This window comes from Mustela nivalis, assembly GCF_964662115.1.
Source record: "Mustela nivalis genome assembly, chromosome: 19".
Taxonomy (NCBI): Eukaryota; Metazoa; Chordata; class Mammalia; order Carnivora; family Mustelidae; genus Mustela; species Mustela nivalis.
In genome coordinates, this window is record NC_139038.1 from 19,793,896 (window position 1) to 19,818,399 (window position 24,504).

General features: G+C 44.6%; 1 protein-coding gene across 4 annotated transcripts in view; it reads right to left on the bottom strand.

Annotated features, from left to right (window-relative positions):
• The window catches only part of LCMT1 (leucine carboxyl methyltransferase 1), a 56,259-nt gene that overhangs the window by 12,365 nt on the left and 19,390 nt on the right, over window positions 1–24,504 (bottom strand). For all 4 annotated transcript variants that reach the window (XR_014306498.1, XR_014306499.1, XM_082714716.1 and 1 more), the window contains exons 3-6: window positions 21,948–22,069; window positions 17,386–17,462; window positions 15,512–15,573; window positions 9,674–9,776 (exon numbers count right to left, since the gene is read on the bottom strand). Coding sequence is in view for 2 of the 4 variants with exons in the window: in XM_082714716.1 (XP_082570842.1) it covers window positions 9,674–9,776; window positions 15,512–15,573; window positions 17,386–17,462; window positions 21,948–22,069 (364 nt within the window). In the remaining 2 variants the exon portion in view is untranslated. The remainder of the gene's footprint in view (window positions 1–9,673; window positions 9,777–15,511; window positions 15,574–17,385; window positions 17,463–21,947; window positions 22,070–24,504) is intronic.

Below are 24,504 nucleotides of genomic sequence, written 5' to 3' on the forward strand. Positions count from 1 at the left end.
GGGTTGCTAGAAACTGTGAACCAAGGCATGGTCAGGTGACTGCTCCCGGACTAGGGGCCCAGGAAGCAGCAGAACCACCACAAGAACCCCCTTCCTCCCCTGGGAGGCGTGGCACGGGTGCACACTGCAGGAGTCGGCACAGTTTGCAGACTTGAAAGGGATCATGTGCCTGAGATAGAAATGCTCGGTCACAGGCTGGATGAGGATGGAGTGTGGTTGGAGACCAGGGAGATAGGAGTGATTGACTGCTTTCCTCTGAGGGCTCACCGATACCAGACTGGATAAAAAAGCAAGACCATGGAGGGCCACCCGGGTGGCTCAGTGGGTTAAAGCCTCTGCCTTCGGCTCAGGTCATGATCCCAGGGTCCTGGGACTGAGCCCCGCATCCGCATCCGGCTCTCTGCTCAGCAGGGAGCCTGCCTCCTCCTCTCTCTCTGCCTGCCTCTCTGCCTACTTGTGATCTCTGTCAAATAAATAAATAAAATCTTTAAAAAAAGCAAGACCATCGATAATCTCTGTCTGCAAGAGACTCATCTTAGACTCAAAGACACCTCCAGATTCAAAGTGAGGGGGTGGAAAACCATTTACCATGCTAACGGACCTCCAAAGAAAGCTAGGATAGCAATCCCTGTATCAGACTTATAGAGATGAACCCAAAGACCAATAATGGATGATGAAGGACACTATATCATAAAGGGTCTATCCAACAAGAAGATCTAACCATCGTAAATATTCATGCCCCTCACATGGGATCAGCCAATTATATAAGCCAGTTAATAACAAAATTAAAGAAACACACTGGTGATAATACAATAATCGTCAGGGACCTTAACACGCCCTCACTGCCAAGGACTGACTGTCTAAGCAGAAGATCAACAAGGAAACAAGGGCTCTGGATGACACACAGCACCGGATGGACTTCACAGATACAGTCAGAGCATTCCACCCTAAGGCAACAGAATACACAGTCTTCTCGAGTGCACGTGGAACATTCTCCAGGACAGAACACCTACTGGGACACAGATCAGGTCCCAACTGGTACCAAAAGACTGGGATCATTCCCTGCCTATTTTCAGACCACCATGATTGGAAACTGGAACTCAATCACAAGAGGAAAGTTGGAAAGAACTCAAATACATGGAGGCTAAAGAAGAATTTTAAACTTCAGGGAAACCAACGAAAATGAAAGCATAACTGTGCAAAATTCTGGGGATGCAACAAAGAGAGGGAAGTATCTAGTAATACAAGCCTTTCTCAAGAAACAAGATAGATCTCAGATACACAACCAAACCTGACACCTAAAGAAACTGGAGAAAGAACAGCCAATGAAGCCTACACTCAAGAGTAGAGCAGAAATCAATATAATAAAACCAAAAGGACAGGAGAACAGATCAATGACTAGGAGCTCGCTCCTTGAAAGAATTAGGAAGATCGATAATCCCCTGGACAGACTGATCAAAACAAAAAGGAGCAAGGACCCAAATAAACAAAATCATGAATGAAAGAGGAGACGTCACAACCGCACCAAAGAAATACAAACAACCGTAAGGACGTATTACGAGCATCTATATGCCAACAAATTGGGCAATCCGGAAGAAACAGATGCATCCCTGAGATAGATACACGACCAAAACTGAACCAGGAAGAAACAGAAAACCTAAACAGACCCATAACCAGCCAAGAAACTGAAGCAGTAATCAAAAATCTCCCAACAAACCAAAGTCCAGGGCCAGAAGTCTTCCCAGGGGAAATTCTACCAACGAGCTACACGAGAATTAATACCCAATCTTCCGAAGCTGTTTCAAACACCAGCAATGGAAGGAGCCCTTCCAAACTCTTTCTATGAGGCCAGCATTACCTTGATCCCCAAACCAGACAGAGACCTCACCAAAAAGGAGAATTACAGAGCAATGTCCCTGATGAACATGGATGCAAAAATTCTCCCGAAAATACTAGCTAATAGGATCCAACGGTACATGAAGACGATTCTTCACCACGACCAGTGGAATTTAATTCCTGGGATGCAAGGGTGGTTTGATGTCTGCAAATCAATCAATAGGGATAGACTACATAGATGAAGGAAAGGACAAGAACCATATGATCCTCTCAACAGAGGCAGAAAAAGCATAGGACAAACTACGGCATCCTTTCTTGATCAAAATTTCACAGTGTGAAATTTCAATATCATAAAAGCCATCTATGAAACGCCCACAGTGAATACCATTCTCAATGGGGAAAAAGAGAGCCTTTCCCTTTTCCCCTAAGGTCAGGAACACAACAGGGATGTTCAGTATCACCACTGCTGTTCAACATAGCACTACAAGTCCTAGCCTCAGCAATCAGACAACAGACAACAGAAAGAATAAAAGGCAGGGGTGCCGGCAAGGCTCAGTTGGCTACGTGTCTGCCTTCAACTCAGGGTCCTGGGATCGAGTCCTGATGATGCTCTCTGCTCAGCAGGGAACCTGCTTCTCCCTCTCCCTCCGTCTGATGCTCTGCCTACTTGTGATTTCTCTATCAAATAAACAAATAAAATCTTTAAAAAAGTAAGTAAGAAAGAAAGAAAGAAAGAAAGGGCAAAGAGGACATGATACTCTATGTGGAAAACCCAAAAAAGACTCCACCCCAGAATTGCTAGAACTCATACAGGAATTCAGCAAAGTAGCAGGATATAAAATCAATGCCCAGAAATCAGTTGCATTTCTATACACTAACAAGGAGACAGAAAAAAGAGAAACTAAGGAGTCGATCCCATTTGCAATTGCACCCAAAACCACAAGATACCTAGGAATAAACCTAACCAAAGAGGTAAAGGATCTGTACTCCAAAAACGGCAGAACACTTATAGGAAAGAAACTGAGGAAGACACAAAGAAATGCAAAAATGTTCCATGCTCATGGATTGGAAGAACAAATATTGTTAAAATGTCTATGCTATCTAGAGTAATCTACATAGTCAACGCAATCCCTATCAAAATACCATCAACTTTTTTTTCACAGAGATAGAACAAATAATCCCCAAACTTGTCTGGAACCAGAAAAGACTCCACACAGCCAAAGGAGTGTTGAAAAAGAACACCAAAGCTGGTGGCATCCCAATCCCAGTCTTAAGCTCTACTGCAAAGCTGTAATCATTCAGAGAGTACTGGCACAAAAACAGACAAATGGATCAATGAAACAGAATACAGAATCTGGAAATACACCCTCAACTCTATGGTCAACTAACCTTTGACCAAGCAGGGAAGAATATCCAATGGAAAAAAGAGTCTCTTCAACAAATGGTACTGGGAATATTGGACAGCTACATGCAGAAGAATGAAACTATACTATTTCCTTACACCATACACAAAAATAGACTCAAAGTGGACGAAAGACCTCCACATGAGACAGGAATCTATCAAAAGTGTAGAGAACACAGGCAGCAAGTTCCGTGACCTCATCTGCAGCAACGTCTTGTCAGACACGTCTCCAAAGCCAAGGGAACTAAAGGCAAAAATGAACTACCGGGACTTCATCAAGATAGAAAGATTTTGCACAGCATAGGGAACAGTCGACAAAACCAAAAGACAACTGGCAGAATGGAAGAAGGTATTTGCAAAAGACGTGTCAGATAGGGACAGTATCCAAAATCTACAGAGAACTTCCCAAACTCAACACCCAAAGAATCATCTGATCAAGAAATAGGCAGAAGACATGGACAGACGTTTCTGCAAAGAAGACATTCCAATGGCCAACAGACACATGAAAAAATGCTCCATATCACGGGGCATCAGGGAAATACAAAGCAAAACCACAAAGAGATACCATGTCACACTGGTCAGAAAGGCTAAAATTAACCACTCAGGAAACGACAGATGTTGGCAAGGATGTGGAAAAAGGGGAACCCTCCTACCCTGTCAGTGGGAATGCAAGCTGGTGCAGGCACTCTGGAAAACAGTATGGAGGTTCCTCAGAAAGTTGAAGGTAGAGCTTCCCTACAACCCAGGAATTGCATTACTGGAGATTTACCCCAGAGATACAAATGTAGCAATCCAACTGGGCACCTGCATCCCAATATTTATAGCAGCAATGTCCACCATAGCCAAAATAGCTCTTTCTATGGAAAGAGCTTAGATGTGCACCGACAGATGAATGGATAAAGAAGATGTCATGTAGACAACACAGAAAGACAGACAGACACACACACACACACTACTCAGCCAACAAAAAAATGAAATCTTGCTATTTGCAATAATGTGGCTGAACCAGATGGTATTTTAAAAAATAGTTTATTTTTTTGAGAGGGAGAAAAAACAGAAGCAGGGGGAACAGAGAGGCAGAGGGAGAAGCAGACTCTCCACTGAGCAGGGATTCCCAAGGCAGGGCTGAAGGCAGATGATGAACAGACTATGCCATCCAGGTGCCCTGGAATTAGTGGTATTATGCTAAGCGAACTAGATCAATCAGAGAAAGACAATTACCATATGATCTCACTCATATGTGGAATTTAAGAAACAAAGGATCATACAGGAAGAGAGGAAGAAAGGATCATGAGGATCATACAGGAAGAGAGGAAAACATAAAGTAAGATGAAACCAGAGAGAGACAAACCCTAAAAGACTCTTAATCATAGGAAACAAACTGAGGGTGCTGGAGGGGATGGAGGTGGGGCGAGGGGGTAACTGAGGAATGGACCCCAAGGAGGGCATGGGATGTAATGAGCACCAGGTGTTACAGAAGACTGATGAATCACTGACCTCCATCTCTGAAACTAGTAACACATAACACACTGTATGTTAAATAACTTAATTTAAATGAAAATAAGACCCCCCCACCACCACACCTGCACATGGTGACAAGGTGACACAGCAGACTCTTTCACTCCAGATGCAGAGACTCTTCCTTCCCCAGGTATCGGGGTTAGTTGTAGAACTCGCTTTAGCCAAGGGAACAGTAGCAAACTTGACGCAAGCAGAAGCTTTGAAAATCACTTGCACAGGGGCCCTGGCTCTCTTGCCTGGAAACCTAAACCATCATGGGAATGAACCCAAGCTAGCTTGCAACTGGAGGGGAGGCCCTGTGCAATACAATGAGGCATCCTATTTGCCTGCTGTCCACATATAGTGAACCTAAGGGGATATCAGCTATACCTGGCCCCAGCAGACGTACCAACCGGCTAAGCCCAGCCCAAACTCTCCACTCACACAGAACCTTGAGCAACTTGTGTATCTAGATTGTGAGCTGTTCTAAAGTGGAAGTTTTCTAAAGCACTGAGTTGGAGAGATTCTGTTACACATTAAAAACTGACTGACAAATGCAGAAATAGTGATACTTGTTTAATCAAATCAAATTCTTGTATGTGTTTACCATCAAGAATTGACAAGAACACGAACAATCTTAAGGAAATTACATTGATTAGTATGCACTCTGATTCAACACATGAAGTAATGAACAAATTATGAAATAAGAAAAGCAATAAACTCCTAGAAAATCTCTAAAACCCTTAATTCTTAAAAGGGAACACAACCCCGAATGATGTGAGCTCTGCTGGTTTATTCCTGGATCTTTTACTGCTCCTTCTCTCCCTCCTTTACTGTATCCACTTTCTTTCTCTGTCCCTAAATATGGCTATTCCTCATGGCTGGTTGCTATTTTTCTCACAAAGCAAGTGGGTTACTTTAAAAAAAAATTTTTTTTAAAAGATTTTATTTATTTACTCGACAGAGAGATATCACAAGTAGGCAGAGAGGCAGGCAGCAGCGGGTGGGGAAGGGGGGAGGTGGCAGGCTCCCCGCTGAGCAGAGACCGCTACCCTCCCCCATGTGGGGCTTGATCCCAAGACCCTGGGATCATGACCTGAGCTGAAGGCAGAGGCTTTAACCTACTGAGCCACTCAGGCTCTCCTAAAAAAATTTTTTTAAGGATTTATTTATTTATTTTAGAGAGAAAGCATGTGCACAGGGGATGGGGGAGGGACAGAGGGAGAAGGAGAGAGAGCATCTCAAGTAGGCTCCCAAGTAGGCTCCCGCTGAGTACAGAGCCCACCATGGGGCTTGATCCTATGACCCTGAGATCATGACTTGAGCCACAATCAAGAGTCAGATGCTTGGGCGTCTGCCTTCAGCTCAGGTTATGATCCCAGGTCTCCGTGATCAAGCCCCACACTGGGCTCCCTGCTCAGTGGGAAGCCTGCTTCTCCCTCTCCCACTCCCTCTGCTTGTGTTCCCTCTGTCACTGTCTCTCTCTCTCTCTCTCTGTCAAATCAATAAAAAAAATCTTAAAAAAAAAAAAAAAAGAGTCAGATGCTCAACCAACTGAGCCATCCAGGCATGCCACAGGTGGGTTATATTTGTCTATTTTTACTGGTGGGGGTTCTCAAAACGAATACATTGTCTGAACTCGAATACCCAAGAAAGCAGTTGAAAAACACATGGTATATGTTACTGTCAGAATAGAAGTTGTACACCTGGGCTCAGGGTGTACACTCTTTGTCACCGGAAAGGCTCCCCACCAAACAAGTGCGGGCTCTGACCTCATCACAGTACCAGGTGCAGATCATTACCGCTCATGGGTTTCCTTCTTTCCTTTTTTTTGACCATGAAATGGTATATGATTCAAGTTATTTGGAATATATACCCAAATGCTCTCTGTACCCAACTGGATCACAGTATAAAGAAACTGAGGGGGGCGCCTGGGTGGCTCAGTGGGTTAAAGCCTCTGCCTTTGGCTCAGGTCATGATCCCAGAGTCCGCATCGGGCTCTCTGCTCAGCAGGGAGCCTGTTCCCACCCCCCTGCCTACTTGTGATCTCTCTCTCTCTCTCTGTCTGTCCAATAAATAAAAAAATATATTAAGAAAAAAAAAAAAAGAAACTGAGGGCACTAAATCCTGAGGAAAGTCAATGAAGTCTGAGTTGCAAACAATGTTGAAAATCAGAAAGAAAAATATTAAAAATAATTTTTTAAAAATAGCAATAACCTAAGTTTTAAAACCCCAGATTATATCAACAGAAATGATGAGAAAAAGAGAATGAGTGGGGGAAAAGTTCTAAGACTCCAATTAACAGGTTGATAGTTAGAGAACTACAGCTCCAATAACCTTTTTAATGCAAAAGTGTCCTTAAGACACTACCACAGGGGGAAGCCACGTAAAGAAGGCTATATGGGAATTTTCTGTATGATTTTTGCAACTTTTTTGTAGATTTGAATTATTTGAAAATGGAAAGTTTAACATTTTTCAGTGTAGTTCTAGGACACAGCCATTGGTAATATTAAAAACTGGATTAATACTTTTCAAAATAGAAGTGAAAGCAAAGCAAAGACAGTTGTAAAGGAAAATACGGAGCACAAACAAAGCTCCGGATAATTATATACGTAATTCTAATACTTGTCACAGCAACTGCTCTTCATCCATTTTGTAGATGTCCAAAGGTGAGGCAAACTTCCCTTTCAAGAGCTAGCCTGATTTGTAACTGATTATTTCCTGATCTTTTAGCAGATTTGCTCCAAGGGTGGCTTACTACAGTGGCAGTAGGTGGCAGCTGGTTACCATGGTGACCGCAGTAATCTACAGGAGACTGTAGTCTATTTGTCAATTCTGTTCAACCACTTTCACAGCAGACTTAACTTAATCTTCAGGACCATCTTGTGGACTGGTTTTTACCCCAGTTGACAAATGAAATTAAGGCTCAGAGAGGCTTTTGGTGGTGGTGGTGGGGTTTTGTTTAAGAAAAAAACTGCCCCTACTAAATACTTGTAAGCAGGAGAGGTCACTTGGAGCCCAGGATGAGATTCCGACACTCGGGCTTGCCTCATTCTGAGAGGGCTCCAGGTTGAGCACCGTCAGCTTGAAGCAACCTACTGATCACTCGTTAATATGCCCCCAAGAAAACCAGAGGTGTCCTTGAACACTGAGACTTCTCTTTTGCTGAAAGAAGAACACTTTGCTCGCTACCATCTGGGAACCATCTAAAGTGTTCCACAAAGGAAAAAAGAGGCATATTATGTACAGTGCACTGACCCTGCTCTCTGAACACTCAGCGAGACAGACAAAGAGACGATAAGCACTAGGTATGTGAGTGCCATTCCCCAAACTGCAAATGTGGATATGCACATTTCGACGATGACAACGTGGTTTACGATTCTAGGCTACACATGTAAACAAGAACTTCAAAGCCCTGAGGTGACAGCCATCACCACTTTAACAAAAGATGTACCCGAAAGGACAAGCTTCAAGTCCCCACACTTCCTCCCCTGCGTCAGCCCAAATTCCCCTGTATTTGACCTGTCCTCAGCCGCCTTCCTCTCCTCTCGAAGAAGGGCAGCTTTCCCTTCCCTCCAAGGCTCTTGTCCTGTGTCCACTCGATAGCCTCTTCTCTACCAGGGATTTCCCTAACAGCTACTCTCTTTGATCACTGGCCGCTGATTCTTTGCCTTCAATTTATTTTTTAATTAACTATCTGTTTCTCCTACCTTCCCCACTGGCCACTGAATCTTTGCCTTCAATTTATTTTTTAAATAACTGTTTCTCCTACCTTCCCCTCAAACCTCTCTCTTGAGTTACTTACTCCAATATTGTTGAAAGTGTCATCTTCACTAACAGTAACTTTCTAAACATGACTTTACCCTCCACTACTATTAAATTCCAATCTCCTTTTGACCAGTATCAGTGTGCTAAAACCACATATCTCACCCTCATCCACTGTTCCTGAAATATACCTGCTCCCAAGAATTTGATGTGAACCCTTCCGGCCCATTTTTGAAATACTTTTGTGATACATAGATGTAATCATGGAAGTACTGTATTTTGAGGGTTTGATTTTACACATTTGGTATCATCACACTGTACATATTATTCTGTAACTTGACTTTTTAATTTTAATGCAACATTGTGTTTTTGAGCTCTCTCCATGCTGATCTATGTCATGCCTTTTACATACTGCTCACTCACTCCTCTCCTAATGGATAGTTAGAATGGTTCCAATTTTCTGCTACTGAAAACTGTGCCCATGATGAACATCCTCCCTGCACACGCAGACCTTTCTGAGGTACACACAACCAAAAGTGGAATGAACTACTACATCACATGGCACATATGCTTGCAATTTTAGTAGATACTTCCAGACTGTTCTTCATAATGACTGTCCCAAAATCACTTGCATCAGTTGTGCAGGACCATTCTTGTTCTCATATAACCTTGCCAGCACCTGATAATGTCAGACTTTTATATTTTTGCTGACGTGGCTGGAGTAAAATAGAGTTCCATCTGATTATACTGAGGTTCAATAACTTTTCATGTAATATTCAATTCCTTCTTTGAGGTACCTTGTCATCTGTCTTTTGCCTGTTTTCCTATGGGATTTACTTTTTTTTAATAGTAGCTTTTCTTTATATATTCTGCATTCTAATCCTTTGCATATTGCAACTTCATGTTTCTATGCATATAATTATCTTCTCTCAAATTTTATGATGTTAGGCATCAGTATGTTACAAAAGCAATGCACATTATTCTGATGTGAAAATGGGCTTGATTGAGAACTTTGCTTCGAAAAATACTTCCGAAAACCACTCTCAGTAGCAATGAGATAATATCTCAGAATAAAAAATGGACAGAGGTATCATGCTGCAATTTCAACTGGCCTTAACTCGTATGAGCAAGAAGTCACAAATGCATTAAGAGGTTAAAAAAAAATCTCACTGTGGATTCATGTTACATTTCTTTAGTTTCTCTTCCAGTTCAGGTAAATCTCGGAGATCTGCTCCAATAACAGCATATCTCTTTGAATCCAACAGGTGTCCATCTGCAAATCCAAGAAGAGATGATCATTTCAACAAAAATTCATCAAGAAATTATAATTTCAATGGATATGATTTTTTCAAAATTAAAGTAAATTTATTGATTTTCTCCATTACAAAAATACATGCTCCGTTGTAGGGGAAAAAAATCAGGAATGAAGAGGGTAGAAATGAACTAAAACCACATCTTCCAGAGATAACTATTAGTATTTTTGTGTAGAACATCCTGGTCCTTTTTCTATGTGCCCAAACTCATATATATAACATAAACACATTCTCACACAAACATACATACACACCTCACACGGAAAAAAACCAAACAGGGCCAATTCTTTTTTTGAAAACTGCTTTCCTTATTTAACGGTAATATCAATGACATCATTCTCTGTAATGATTTCCTAGCATTCCAGAGTGGATAAAACAACTTACTCAACCAATGTCTCACTATCAGACATACGGTATTTCCAAGTTTTCTCCATCTGAGGCACTGCAGTGAACATCTTTTTATTTTTATTTATTTAAAGATTTTATTTATTTATTTGACAGAGAGAGATCACAAGTAGACAGAGAGGCAGGCAGAGAGAGAGGAGGAAGCAGGCTCCCTGCTGAGCAAAGAGCCCGATGTGGGGCTCGATCCCAGGACCCTGAGATCATGACCTGAGCCGAAGGCAGCGGCTGAACCCACTGAGCCACCCAGGCGCCCAGTGAACATCTTTTTATAGACATTATGAAGCAACTGTCAAGTAGGTCTCAATGAGCAGAATTAGGAGGTCAAAGGATAAGCCTATGTAAACAATGGTACCAATTGGCTGGCTGCTTCTAAACGTTGTGCCAATCTGTGAGATATTGTGATTAAAGGAATAGTGTTTCCGGGGCGCCTGGGTGGCTCAGTGGGTTAAGCCGCTGCCTTCGGCTCAGGTCATGATCCCAGGGTCCTGGGATCGAGCCCCGCATCGGGCTCTCTGCTCAGCTGGGAGCCTGCTTCCTCCTCTCTCTCTGCCTGCCTCTCTGCCTGCTTGTGATCTCTCTCTGTCAAATAAATAAATAAAAACCTTTAAAAAAAAAAAAAAAAAAAAAAAAAAAAAAAAAGGAATAGTGTTTCCATAGCGAAGTGAAATAAAATTATAACATTTGCTTAAAAATACTCCAGCAGAGTTTGGATGAAATGGTCTATATAGTGGTTCTCAAGCTTTGGCAGCCATCAGTATCACCCAGAGGGCCTGTTAAAACAGACTGATGGGCCCTACCCCCATGAGTTTCTGATTTAGCAGTTTGTTCAAAAGTAGAAATTTTTGGGGGGGCGCCTGAGTGGCTCAGTGGGTTAAAGCCTCTGCCTTTGTCTCAGGTCATGATCGCAGAGTCCTGGGATCGAGCCCCGTACGGGGCTCTCTGCTCTGTGGGGAGCCTGCTAACTCCTCTCTCTCTCTCTCGGCCTGCCTCTCTGCCTACTTGTGATCTCTGTCTGTCAAATAAATAAATAAAATCTTTAAAAAAAAAAAAGTAGAAATTTTTTCAAATTCTTTCAAAAGTTAGAAACCTGTATCTCGGGGCGCCTGCGTGGCTCAGTGGGTTAAAGCCTCTGCCTTCGGCTTGTGTTGTGATCCCGGGGTCTTGGGATCGAGCTCCGCATTGGGGTACCTGCTCAGCAGGGAACCTGCTTCCTCCTCTCTCTCTGCCTACTTGTGATCTCTGTCTGTCAAATAAATAAACAAAATCTTGAAAAAAAAAAAAAAAGAAAAGAAAAAGAAACCTGTATCTCTGACAAGTGCTTAGGCAGTGCTGATGCCTCTAGTTTAGGACTACACTTTTAGAACCACTGGTACAGGAAGTTGGTCATAGTTAAAGTTAGGTGTTGCATACATAGAGATTCACAGGCTTATTTTTATGTATGCCTAAAAACATCGTCAAATAAAAGTTTTTAAAATGGATTGTAATTAAAAGAAAACTGCTTGGTAGTATAGGCGAAGCACTGCTTGCTCAGCTCCCTCAAGGGTATAAACCATGGAAGGAACTGGAATATCCAAAAGCCATCCTATATTGTTGCCAATAAATAGCTCAGGTTCTCTTGGCTCTGAGCGGTCACAGTAGAAAAAGGGAAAGGGGCTAAACCATAGTGTGTGTGAACACCCTCATGATGCTGATAGCCCCATTTAGCTGACACAAATACACTGAGCTACACACCATGAGCTAAAAGACATACCTCCTAGGAGCCTGCTAGGTATCAGGGAAGCAGGGAAACCCAAATTCAGAGCTCTAGGTGCCACAATCCCCAAGCAGCAAAAGGAATATAAAGACTATGAAGGCACATCTGCCCTATTATGAGATCAAATAATGATTCCCAAACACTTGTGCACCTTCTTGCAAATAATGTACATGTTGCTAAAAAGTGTGCATGGAGTGAGTTATTCCCTCTCTCATTCGAAAAAGGAAAGAGTTGAGATGTACTACAAAAATACCAACACATTCGTTCGTTTGGCCATTCAGGTGTGTATTTATTCAATCAACAATCTCTGCATGCCAGGCACTGTTCTAGGTGCTGGGGACACAGTGATGAACTGGAGACAGACAGGTCACTACCTCTCATGAGGCTTACCTGCCCCAGAGAAGGGAGAGAGACAATGAATCATTAAAGAAAGGAAGAATTAAGAGGATATCAGAGTATTAAGTGCTATGAAGCAAATAAAAGGTGATGAAAAATAAAAAGAGTAGGAGGGACAGGGTTCAGTCTTTCACCTGGTGGTCATGGAGGCCTTCTCAGAGGAGGCAGTAGCTAAGCTAAGACAGAGGTGATCAAAAGGAGACTGGCAAGCAAAATTATGGAAAAAGAGTTCCAGGCTCATGGTAGAAGGAAGCGGAAGATCCGAAGGTGACAGTAAGCGTGGCATGTTCAGGCTGCAGCACGACAATGTGGCCAGCTCAGAATTACTGTAGTCAAAAGGAAAATCAGGAGGCAGACATAGACCTGCTTAACCATGTGGATCCCAACCAGCAGGAGGATTTAAGGGCAGAGTAAGAGAACCTGATTTACTCCTTCTGAGTTTTCACTGTGTGCCTACTTATGTACTTGGAATTTTCCACTCCATGTGTAATTCAGCTTAACAAAAGTGTCAATTCCAAGATGCATATTTTTTCTACTTTAACATTCCTGAAATCAGGATGCATCGAACAGTCAAGCACATTCCAGTTTACCAACACTTTGCCTTTCCTAATCATAAAGAAATAGTGGTTAATCTTACAATCACAGCCTCATAGGTTAGATGATGCAGGGTAGTATTTAGATGACATTTGTGCCTGCTTTATGATCACCTATGATTTTTCTCAGGTCTTCACTCATATTTATATTTCCCTTATTTTTATTCGAATTCTCCTTTCTCCATATGGTGGCAAGTTCAAAAACTACAAAGCAAAGGGCGAGAAAATGTGTCTGAGACACAAACACACAGTTGAAAAGCAAGCAGAAGACTAAAAAAAAAAATCTGCCCAAAAAAGGCTGACGAGGGACTTTGATCAAAGAATATATCTTTGGGGCGCCTGGGTGACTCAGTGGGTTAAAGCCTCTGCCTTTGGCTCAGGTCATGATCCCAGGGTCCTGGAACTGAGCCCTGCACCCAGCTCTCTGCTTCAGCAGGGAACCTGCTTCCCCCTGCCCCAACCCTCTCTCTGCCTGCCTCTCTGCCTAACTATGATCTCTGTCAAATAAGTAAATAAAATCTTAAAAAAAAAAAAAAAAAGAATATATTCTATGTTCTAAAGCATTCCCAGAAATTGAAAAGAAAATGAAACTGCAACATTTCCAATGGACATTTACAAAGAAATCCAGCAGGCCAGTACAAGGAAGGAAGAATACTCCATTAGCACAAAGTTCTTTAACATTTTTTAAATTAATAGGTTTGATGGTTTGCCAGAATTTTTAAAATGGTAACAACCAGTGTTAGGGTGTATGGAAAGAGAACCCTCATTTACTCTCAGTAAAATACAAACCAGTAAAGAAGGTCTCGAAGAACGGTTTGGCAGTAGCTATTAGAATTCACAAGGGACAATTCCTTGAACCAGCAATTCCCGCACATATGCACGTGTACATGTGCTTTCTACAGCACTGCTTAAGAGAATACCATAAAACACGCAGCGATCTAAAGGACCATCGGTACTGAATACATTAAGGAAAATGGAATTTCCACGCTGAGGAGAACTAGAAAGCCATCAGAAATGAGGAGACAGACCTACAGATGACAACATGAAGATAGTCACAGGTCTCTAGGCTGCAGAAGGAGCGAGCTAGCTACAAAACAGGACATATAAATGATTCACTTTATTAAAAGGACACCTGAATTTACTGATTTTTGAGAAATACAGATTCACTCATTCAACAGATATATACTGAACTACAACCTATGTATTCATTCAATGTATATATATGGTCTCTCGACAAAAATGTATGGAACCCTGGACATGCCAGGCACTGGATTATCTTTCTGTGTGTGTTTTCTCATGTGTGATATTTATCCGTCTCTAGGTGTGCTGTTCATCCACAGGAGAAAACACACTGAACGCTGCTTCTCTTGGTGGGGGGGGACACATTATGGAGCGTGTTTACTTTCTTTTTTTTTTTTTTTAAAGATTTTATTTATTTATTTGACAGAGAGAGATCACAAGTAGGCATAGACGCAGGCAGAGAGAGAGAGAGAGGAGGAAGCAGGCTCCCTGCTGAGCAGAGAGCCCGATGCAGGACTCGATGCCAGGACCCTGAGATCATGACCTGAGCCGAAGGCAGCGGCTTAACCCACTGAGCCACCCAGGCGCCCGCGTGTTTACTTTCTACTTCATACATTCCTGCACTGATGGATCAAAGCTAATGCAAGGTGGTAGCTCTTTTATTACCAGTAATCATCCTGATCCAAGTAGTCACCCAATATGCAAAGAACTGTGACAGCTACAGTGGAGAAAACAGCTAGGCCAGAAAACGGCAAAGCCTGCAGAAGATCTACTTACAATTCACAGGAGGGAAACAAGGGACAGGGGAGATGTTCTTTCTGTGGGAGTTTCTTCACTAGGTGCATAAGTACGGCACTGTGGTTGCACAGAGGCCCGTCTGGTTGTCTGATGTTTCCTGTGTCATCTGTGTCCACCAACCACAAAGACCATCCTCTCTGGGCATGTCTCCTGACAGCAATTAAGAAGTCCCTTGAACTACTCCATCAGACACAGACTGAAAACGATGGAACATTCTGGAAGAGGTTTCCCTGGGTTCAAAAGGCTTAGAGGTGAGCAGAGTGTTGCTGGCAACACTGGTAATTAAAATGTGAGGATGAAAACCTGAGCAGAAGGGCCAAGAAGGAGACCTCATCAGCAGAGCAGGTCAGGTACAGACATCGGGGAGCCGTGGGGATGGGTCGGAGGGTCTGATGCTGCCGGAATGGATGCTCCCAAGGAAAACTGGAAGTGGAGATCTTTGGAAAAAATCTATTTTTGCCTCTTCTGCAAATCACTGAGAAACATTCTGTAAAGACTGAAGAACAGGGACCTATGCACATCTGTTTTAAATTCCTTCACTGTAAATTTGATGCAGTGTAGATGTATCAGAGAAGTATACACCTGTGACATCATGGGCGCACACATGCAGGCTCAGACTCAGACACACACACACACACACACACACACACACACACACACTTTTCAAAGGAAAAGGGGAAAGAAAGCAAAGGGAGTTCTACACTGTAACACGTAGGTGAAGGGTACTTGCCGATTTGAAGCGGGTCCTCTGAATGTAATTCTATGATGGGTTGTAATAAGAAAGGCTTGACTCTGTGGGAAGATAGGGAAGACAGAAATGAGGCAAGGAGCTCAGATTCAGCAAAACTGCAAACACCCTCTCCAGAAATAGCAACACATGCTCCTGTTCAAAGCAAGGGCCTCTCACTGGTCAGGGCCTTCTGCTCTGTGACATCTGGCCCTGGGCACACACAGTCACACTTTGGCAGATCGGGGCTCAGGGGAGGTCACTAAGCAGGACACTCTGAATTGGATGTCCACTCTCAATCTCATCAGGAAATAGTGAACACTCAGAAATCACTCGAGAGAGGTCAGTGAGAATTTGCCCGATGTTCCAGTGTTTTCCAAGTCATCTCTAGTTTCCTGCCTCTTCTCCAACAAAATGTATAACCCAGTGCTTACTGCTCACAGTTATCTGGAAAACCGACTCTTACACAGACCTGAAGTCAGTAACATTTATGTGGTGAGTCCTCTCCTCCAGGATATGCCAAAAATCAGACCTGAGAGACCTGAATCCTCTATCCCAACAACCACACTCAAAGGTCAACGCCTTTTCCAGCCTAGAAGCCACCAACCACACACAAAGGTCAACGCCTTTTCCAGCCTAGAAGCCACCTCTGGGCTTAAGCGAGAGCCCACTTACTCTTATTTCATGCGGGGTTCTACCAAGCTGGATCCTCCTCTGCAGATACACAGTCTTAGATGCCAGGCGGCAACTAAAAAGCATATTTACTGTAACAGAATCTTGTATTTGGAAAGAGTGAAAACCTTGTTTAATAGGATAAACTAAAACAGTCTCATACTTGAAAAATATTTCCAAATGATGAGAACTAGACATCTTTGAAGGACGAACTGAAACTTTTAGGTTCATTAAAAATTTTTTTTTTTAAATATAAGACTTAGCATTTTATTTAAATCACTTAGAAAGAAGGAAGGGAGCACAAGTTAAAACCACCAGGAAGCCCTGACCTTGGCTTGAGGCCAGGGTTTAATCTCAATTCCACCCCTTCCTCCACAGGTGCCCTGAGGGAAATTTACTTCACTGCTTTGAGCCTCGGTTTCCCCACTGGGATTCAGGAGTCTACTCTAAGCATTGAACCGTCCCATTCAGTGACCCCCGATCCCATTTTGCATGATGCCACAGGAGCTCCGAGCACGGACAACTGGATGACTCAGTTGGTTAAGCGACTGACTTCGACTCAGGTCATGATTCCAGGGTCCTGGCAATGAGTCCTGCATTGGGCTCTCTGCTCAGCAGGGAGCCTGCTTCTCCCTCTTCCACTCTCCCTGCTCTTCTGCTCTGTCAAATACATAAAATATTAAAAAAAAAAAAAAAAGAAAGAAAAAAAGAAAAAAGAAAAAAAAAAAACCTCCCACAAGAGAGTCACAGTCTCGTCCTCAACAGCTCTGCAAACTTCTTAAACCTGACCTCAGGGTGGTACCCAGAATATCTCACATGCAGTAAATGCCTAAGTTTAGCCTCCTCATCAATCACTCAAACAATATTTACTATGCATCCCTCTGGGCCGGGCACCTCTCTATGTCCTGGAGATAACAAAGAAGACAAAACACACAGAACAATTCAGATGATCAAACTGTAGGTCATTTCTTTTCAAGGTTCAGACAAATGATGCTCACGGACAGAACTGTCACGATGGAGGGTGTACTGCATTTGGAAGACTGCTCCACAGGTTGGAATGAGGATGCTGGGGCCAGCAAGAAAGTGGGGAGAGGGTCCAAGAGAAGAGCCCCCTAAAATGAGGTCCCCAGCATGCAGACCGGCCCCCTACTAACCGCTGCCTCTGAATCTACCCAGCTCTGTTGTCTGGCCCAAGCCACACTTACTTGATGCTGTGTAGCTTTCTCGTGACTATGACCGGAAAGTCAACCTCAAAATATTTTCTTGGGAGAAGATCTTCATCCTGAGGAAAAATACACAGTAAGTTTCCTAATTCTATATCCCCTCATACATTTACTGACCATCTTCATGCACCAAGTACTAAGCCCCAATCAGGAACAGAGTATTTCAGGGCCCAAATCAGGAACGATATGGTGAAAAATGCATGTTTCAGGTGACTTCAGTCTCTGTGTGGAGAACGGACGGAGGATGAAAGTTAGGAGGTGCTCACAGCCGTCCAGGAAGAAGATCCAGGGAGGAAGTCATGGGGAGCCGGAACTGGGGGAGCCGCCACTGGGATGGAGACAGGGAGGCACTGCGAGGCCCTGGGGAAGTAGGACCTAACGGACTTTGCCAAAAAGCAGATGGAGACAGATTAGGGAGGGTCAAAAAACCGATGTGGGGGTGAGGCCAGCAAGTGGGGGATCAAACAGGATACAACAGCAAATATCACAAAGCACCCGCCACGGTGAGGGCAAGCACTGTTTGTGCTACATTTACTTTTTCCTGTGAGAGGAGAGTGTGGTCGGGGAAAGGGCAGGCACTCTGGAGCCGGGGAATGGGGTTCAGATCCCAGCTCAGCCACTTGTCTGCTGGGAAGTCACTCAACTCCCTGGGCCAAGCTTTCCCCATCCACACAGTAGAGAAGGGACAGCACCTCACAGGGCCGTGACGAGTCCTGTAGAAATAAATACTCCAGCAGCACTCACAGCAGGACCCGCCAGAGTAAGCGGCATGGGTGGGCTTTTATGATGTACTGACATGCGTACACATGTGCAGCCTGTCCTGGGCTGTACGTTTATTTCTACTGTGGGCTGCAGTAAAGAAAGTGTGAAAGCCAGACACACAAACGGAAACACACAAACACATACACTGAGTCAAAGAAACACATCTACACAGACCCACACACAGGGACATGTAGAGACACACAGACCCCACACAGAGACACACAGAGACAAAAGAGGCTAGGATATACATGCAAAGATACACAGACACACACATGCAGGTACACACACCCACACAGAGACATAGACACACGCTCACGGCCCCGATCCCCCATCTGTGTCCCAGCCTGGTCACGCCCTGGCCATCTTAGCACGTTCTCTCCATGTCTGCCATGGCCAGTCACTCAGCCCTGATGACTATCCTATTCTTTTTTTAAAAGATTTTATTTATTTATTTGATAGAGATCACAACTAGGCAGAGAGGCAGGCAGAGAGAGGGGAGGAAGCAGGCTCCCCGCTGAGCAGAGAGCCCAATGTGGGCTCAATCCCAGGACCCTGGGATCATGGCCTGAGCCGAAGGCAGAGGCCTCAACCCACTGAGCCACCCAGGCGCCCCTGGGTGGATGACTATTCTTAAATGCATCCTCTCCTCAACCCCCAGCTGCAGCGACACCCCTTTCTGGCCTCTTCCTACCACACCCTGTGTGTCGCCTGCAGCAGCTCCTCACGACCCTACAGCCTAGCATGAAACAAGGTGCTCCGCACCTGCTGACTTGTTTGGCACCCCCCCACCCCATGTATTCTCTGAACACCCGTGTCCACCCGTACTTCTATTCCAGAAATACAGAGCCAGTTTGCTCAAGGGGAAAAGACGAAAGCAAAGCCAGGTGCTGGCGTCCAGAGTCTGGCCGCGGTGTCGCTACTGCAGCCTGGGAGGACACCCCCGTTTCTGACGTGAGCCGCTGCACAGCAAGAGCACCGGGAATGCAGACAGTCACCCGCGACGGGAAGCAGAGACTGACCCCGGGGTGAGCATGATGGGGACAGAAATCACAAGCAAGCATTTCCTAATAGGAGGGGACCCCGAAGGGTGAGCGTCAGAACTGTAGGTCCAGCTACTGCCCACCCTTGTGGAAAATCTCAGGGGGTCTGGTTTGCGGGAGAGGCAGGGAGAGAGGGAGACAGGAGGACAGAGAACAAGACCGCTTCCTGGCGCTTCAGAAGACACAGGCCGGGCCATCCCCACCGTTCACACTCACAGCTGCCACGCATGCCTGGTTTGGTGCGGAACGTGGCGATGGACGAGCCGGCTGAGGCTACTGGGAGGAAATGTTTAGGGAAGATGAGGACGTAACTTCTGCTAGGATACCCCACAACACCCTTCCAGAATGTTACTCCCACGATAGGAAAGGTTAAGGAGAGTCTAAAATTTCAAGACAAGGGCGCCTGGGTGGCTCAGTGGGTTAAGCCTCTCTGCCTTCTGCTCAGGTCATGGTCTCAGGGTCCTGGGATCAAGCCCCATGTCAGGCTCTCTGCTCAGCGGGGAGTCTGCTTCCCACTCTCTCTCGGCCTGCCTCTCTACCTACTTGTGATCTCTTTCTATGTGAAATAAACAAATAAAATCTTTAAAAAATAAAATAAAATAAAATTCCAAGACAAATAAGAATGATTGAAAGCAAATGAAGGACAGCATACACTCCTATGTCCTGTGCTGGACTTCTTACTTTATTATAAGGAGCGTTCCCTCCGGGCGTCTGGGTGGCTCAGTCGAGCGAGTGGCCAACTCTTGATTTTGGTTCAGGTCATGATCTCAGGGTCTTCATGGGAGTGAGTCATGTATCAGGTACCCAGGTATCAGATACTTGACCCTCAGAAGAATTCTGAGTAAGGGGTCACTGTGGAGGGAAAGCTATCCAGAGGCACACCTGGAGCCTCTAAGGAACAGACATCTTCTTTCTGGGCTTTGGCAAAGGAACAAAACGGCTGCGGCAGTGACACTTCCAGTTTTGGTTCTGGGATTCCTTAAGTGCATCTGACTCCTATTTTTCAGAAGCTGGCATGTCACAGGAGGCGTGGAGGACACCCAGGATGGGGCCTCAGTCCCAGACAGCTCCAGGGACAGCCGTGAAGAAGGACAGCCCTTGGATTCAAAGGGGATCCTGCAGGGCTGACCGCAGCACAGGCTGCCCAAGGTGACACCCATCCCCTGGGTCCTTGATCCTTGGGTTGTGTGGAAATAAAAATTGGGAGACACATAGAAGCCAAGATTCGTTAAAGGGGTTCACTACCCCATGACTCTCTATCTTTGGTGGTACTGGCTTTCCCAGGCCCTACTGCTGCCTGCTGCCGGAAGGCGGGAGCCTTCAACTGTCCCCACAGTCTTGGGCCCGAGATCACACAGAACAAGCTCCCACCGTGGTGCAAGCAGAAAGCCCGTGACCCACTGCTAAGCCTCTGCTGGTGCAGCAGGGGACCACCCAGGGTGGAAGGTGCATGAGACCATGAGACTGGCAGACAAAATTTGCTCCACACTGTCTAGAAGCACAGATCTCTCAATTCAGGGATTAGCAAACTTGCTGCAAATGACCAGAAAGTATTTTAGCCTTTGCAGGCCAGATGGCCTCTCCTCAAACTACTCAACTCCACTGTCATGCTGGTAAAGCAGTCATAGAGAAGACTTAAGTAAATGGGAGTGGCTGTGTTACAATGAAACTTTATTTACAAAGACAGGTGGGTAGGCAAAATCTGGCCTTTTCCACCTAGGCTCTGAAACGCAAACAAGCATTTTTTTTTTTTTAAAGAAACTTAAATTAAAAAAAAACAAACAAACCCCTTTAGAGCAATATGATTATCAAACAAAACACCTCCACAGTATCTGTCCTACCCTGTGCTATTTGCTTTCCTCACTTTGGACAGATAGCCATTTTCTTGGAAGGGGTACCTAAGTCTCAAGTACCTTGAAAGGAAAGAAAAATGTCAGATTTATTCATTATTAACCCATTACTGACAGGGGAAGAAACCAAACCCCGGGACCAATTCGAAAGGGTGTGGGGCCTAGAGGAGGCATTCCTCCAGTGGCTTCTGCTCACACGCACACAATCCGTCCCTGCATTCTGCTCCAGCTCCTTCCACCACACCATGGTCACTGAGGTTGAGACGCACCACCGACTGACGGACCACAAAGACCCCCCTGCGCAAGCACAAGGCTCTGGACAGAGAACAGGGAAGCGACCTGGACTTGCGGTACCTGCAGTCTATTCGCTCCTGGTTCTGCCACTAACCGGACCCGTCTCGTTTCCTGTGAGCGTAGTTACACCTGTGCTTGCTCGTTAACAGAGCGGGCGAGGGATCAAATCAGGGAAGAGCTACGAAAGGCCTCTGTGTCATATCACTATCACCAGCCGTGCACATCTCTAAACTGTAGACACTGTCACGATGACAATAAAATCTTCATGATCATCAACACGGCAGACACAGAGGCTCTAGGGCTCACAATCCCACTGGCAGGGTCTTTCACACGTGCGGAGGACACATCTACAAGGGTTTTTATCTGACGCCCAGTTTGTAACAGGAAAGAATGAGAAGCCAGGCACCCATCCTTCACCAGGGCCCCGGTGACATCAAGTCCGTGTCTAAAGGCGGCAGCAGGCCCAAGCAGCTAGGGACAGGGGCACGAGACAGGCAGTCACTGCATTCCCTCTGAATATATTTTTAACATTTTGAACCAGCCGGGCACCTTTACAAATGAAACAATTCGGGAAAGAAGAGGGCAAATGTTCATTTACCTTTAGTCTCCAGAAGGTGGTATCCATCCCAGCCCCAAGATTTATAATTTGACAATGACATTCTGTCTTCCGCAGAAATGCCTTTATCAGCTGACTGACACCATGGACTCGAGCAAAATATCCTGAGAGAGAGACAGAGACAAGCCCTCCCTCAGTGAGGTCGGAAAGCACCCCTGCAGAGGAGAAGAGCACAGGAGGATTCTGCGGCTCTTCTTTGAGGTCAGTGATTTTTCTGTGGACTCATGGGAGAAATCAGGACTTTTACATTCTCTCTTTTTTAAAAATTTAAAGTGGCAAGAACTAAAGTAAGTACAATCTATTTAATGGTGTAATTAACTATCTTAAAAATAAAATGTCCCTTAAATTTACATATGAGAGACAACCATATTATAGCAAGACATTGGATCTAAATATTCCTCTGGGAAATGTGCTTTTTTACAGCTAGGTGCAAGCCACTCAAGAGTCTGCAAAATGTCAAAATTCCAAGATCGTGATGAAAATAATATTTTGAGGACAGGAAACGGGAAGGACAAATGACAGAGGAAAAAAGAAAGTCTTATTTCTTACCATGTTTCTGCAATCTCCATCCTGTGTGGGTAAAGCCTCTGTTTAGAAAATGGCCTCACAGGGGTACCTGGGTGGCTCAGTCAGTTAACAGTCTGTCCTCAGCTCACGTCATGATCCCAGGGTACTGGGACAGAGCCCCCCTTGGGCTCCTTGCTCGGTGGGGAGTCTGCTTCTCCTGCTCCCTGTGCCTGCCATTGCCCCTGCTTTGCAACTCTTTCTCTCTCTCTCTCTCTCTCAAATAAATAAAATCTTTAAAATAAATAACAAAAATAAATAAAACGGCCTGACAGACCACTTGGGAGAGGGGAAAGCACAAGTAAATGTGCTTCTTTCTAATAAATGGACTTGTTCAGCTACAGAGTAGTGAGCTGGAGCAAAGGTGGTGAGAAATAAAAGAGGGGAAAAGGAAGATAAAATCTGAGTTCTAAAACGCTGCTGCTTGGGACGCCTGGGTGGCTCAGTTGGTTAAGCCACTGCTTTTGGCTCAGGTCATGATCCCAGTGTCTTGGGATTGAGTCCCACATCTGGCTCCTTGCTCAGCGGGAGCCTGCTTCTCCATCTGCCTCTGCCTGCCACTCTGTCTGCCTGTGCTCACTCTGACAAATAAATAAATAAAATCTTTAAAAAAATAAAATAAAATAAAACCCTGCTGCTTAAGTTTTAACTATTTTAAGAGCAAAATTTGAGTAGCATTTAGAAATGTTTCACAATGTTAAAAAATAATATTGGGGCACCTGGGTGGCTCAGTGGGTTAAAGCCGCTGCCTTCGGCTCAGGTCATGATCTCAGGGTCCTGGGATCAAGCCCCACATGGGGCTCTCTGCTCAGCAGGGAGCCCGCCTCCCTCTCTCTCTGCCTGCCTCTCTGCCTACTTGTGATCTCTGTCTGTCAAATAAATAAATAAAATCTTTAAAAAAAGAAAAGAAATGTTCCACAATGTGATACATGAATTCTAGGTCTATTGATTCTCCCAATAAATAATTTGAGCTTTATTTTAGGTGTCTCTTGTATCTTATGTTTCTAGGAAATAAATTTTTTTTGAGAGTTTTTAAAATAATAATTATTATTATTTTTATAAACATATAATGTATTTTTATCCCCAGGGGTACAGGTCTGTGAATCGCCAGGTTTACACACTTCACAGCACTCACCATAGCATACACCCTCCCCAAAGTCCATAACCTCACCCCCCTCTTCCGACCCCCCACCCGCCAGCAACCCTCAGTTTGTTTTGTGAGATTAAGAGTCACTTACGGTTTGTCTCCCTCCCGATCCATTTGGTTTCATTTATTCTTCCACCCTCCTAACCCCCCATGTTGCATCTCCACTCTAGGAAATCATTTTTAATGTATGTTACAGAATATCATCCACAACAGACTGGATATTGAAACAAAATCTTTAAAGATGCTCACCACACCCTATCTGGGCCACAACATGGAGATGCCAGCCCAGGCAGAGAGAGAAGGAAGGCAGGCCGCTGACATGCTGCCTGGGGCACCCAGGTCCCGGGGCTTGAAGGGGGCATCCTTGCCTCCGGTTAGGAAAGCTGCCTCAGGAGCCCAGGACTGAGGCTTCAGGCCTCTTAGGCAGGCCTGGCCCCATCTTTCTAAAGCCTGGTTCACCCTCAGCTCAAAGTAAGGAGCATGTCCTTACTGTCAGGGACCACCACTTTAAACTTTCTTTGCATTTCCTACAGAATCTACCCACAAGCTCCATCTTTAGGGCCAGGATTCCCTGCATGCCCAAGCACTTGGGGTCATTTGGCTAATTTCTCAATCTGATTGGGAATGAGTCACCCTCCCCTCTCAAATCCTTTCACTGCCTTGACAGAAAGGGCTTGCAGAGCCTAACAGTGTTACTATCACTTTAAGAAGGCCAAGAAAGGAATTCCTTCCTTGAACAGACAGTTCACAGTAAAAGATAATGTAAATGGCCTGAAACATATAAAAATGATTTTCAGCTTCACTCCTAAAATAAGAGGAATATAAAAT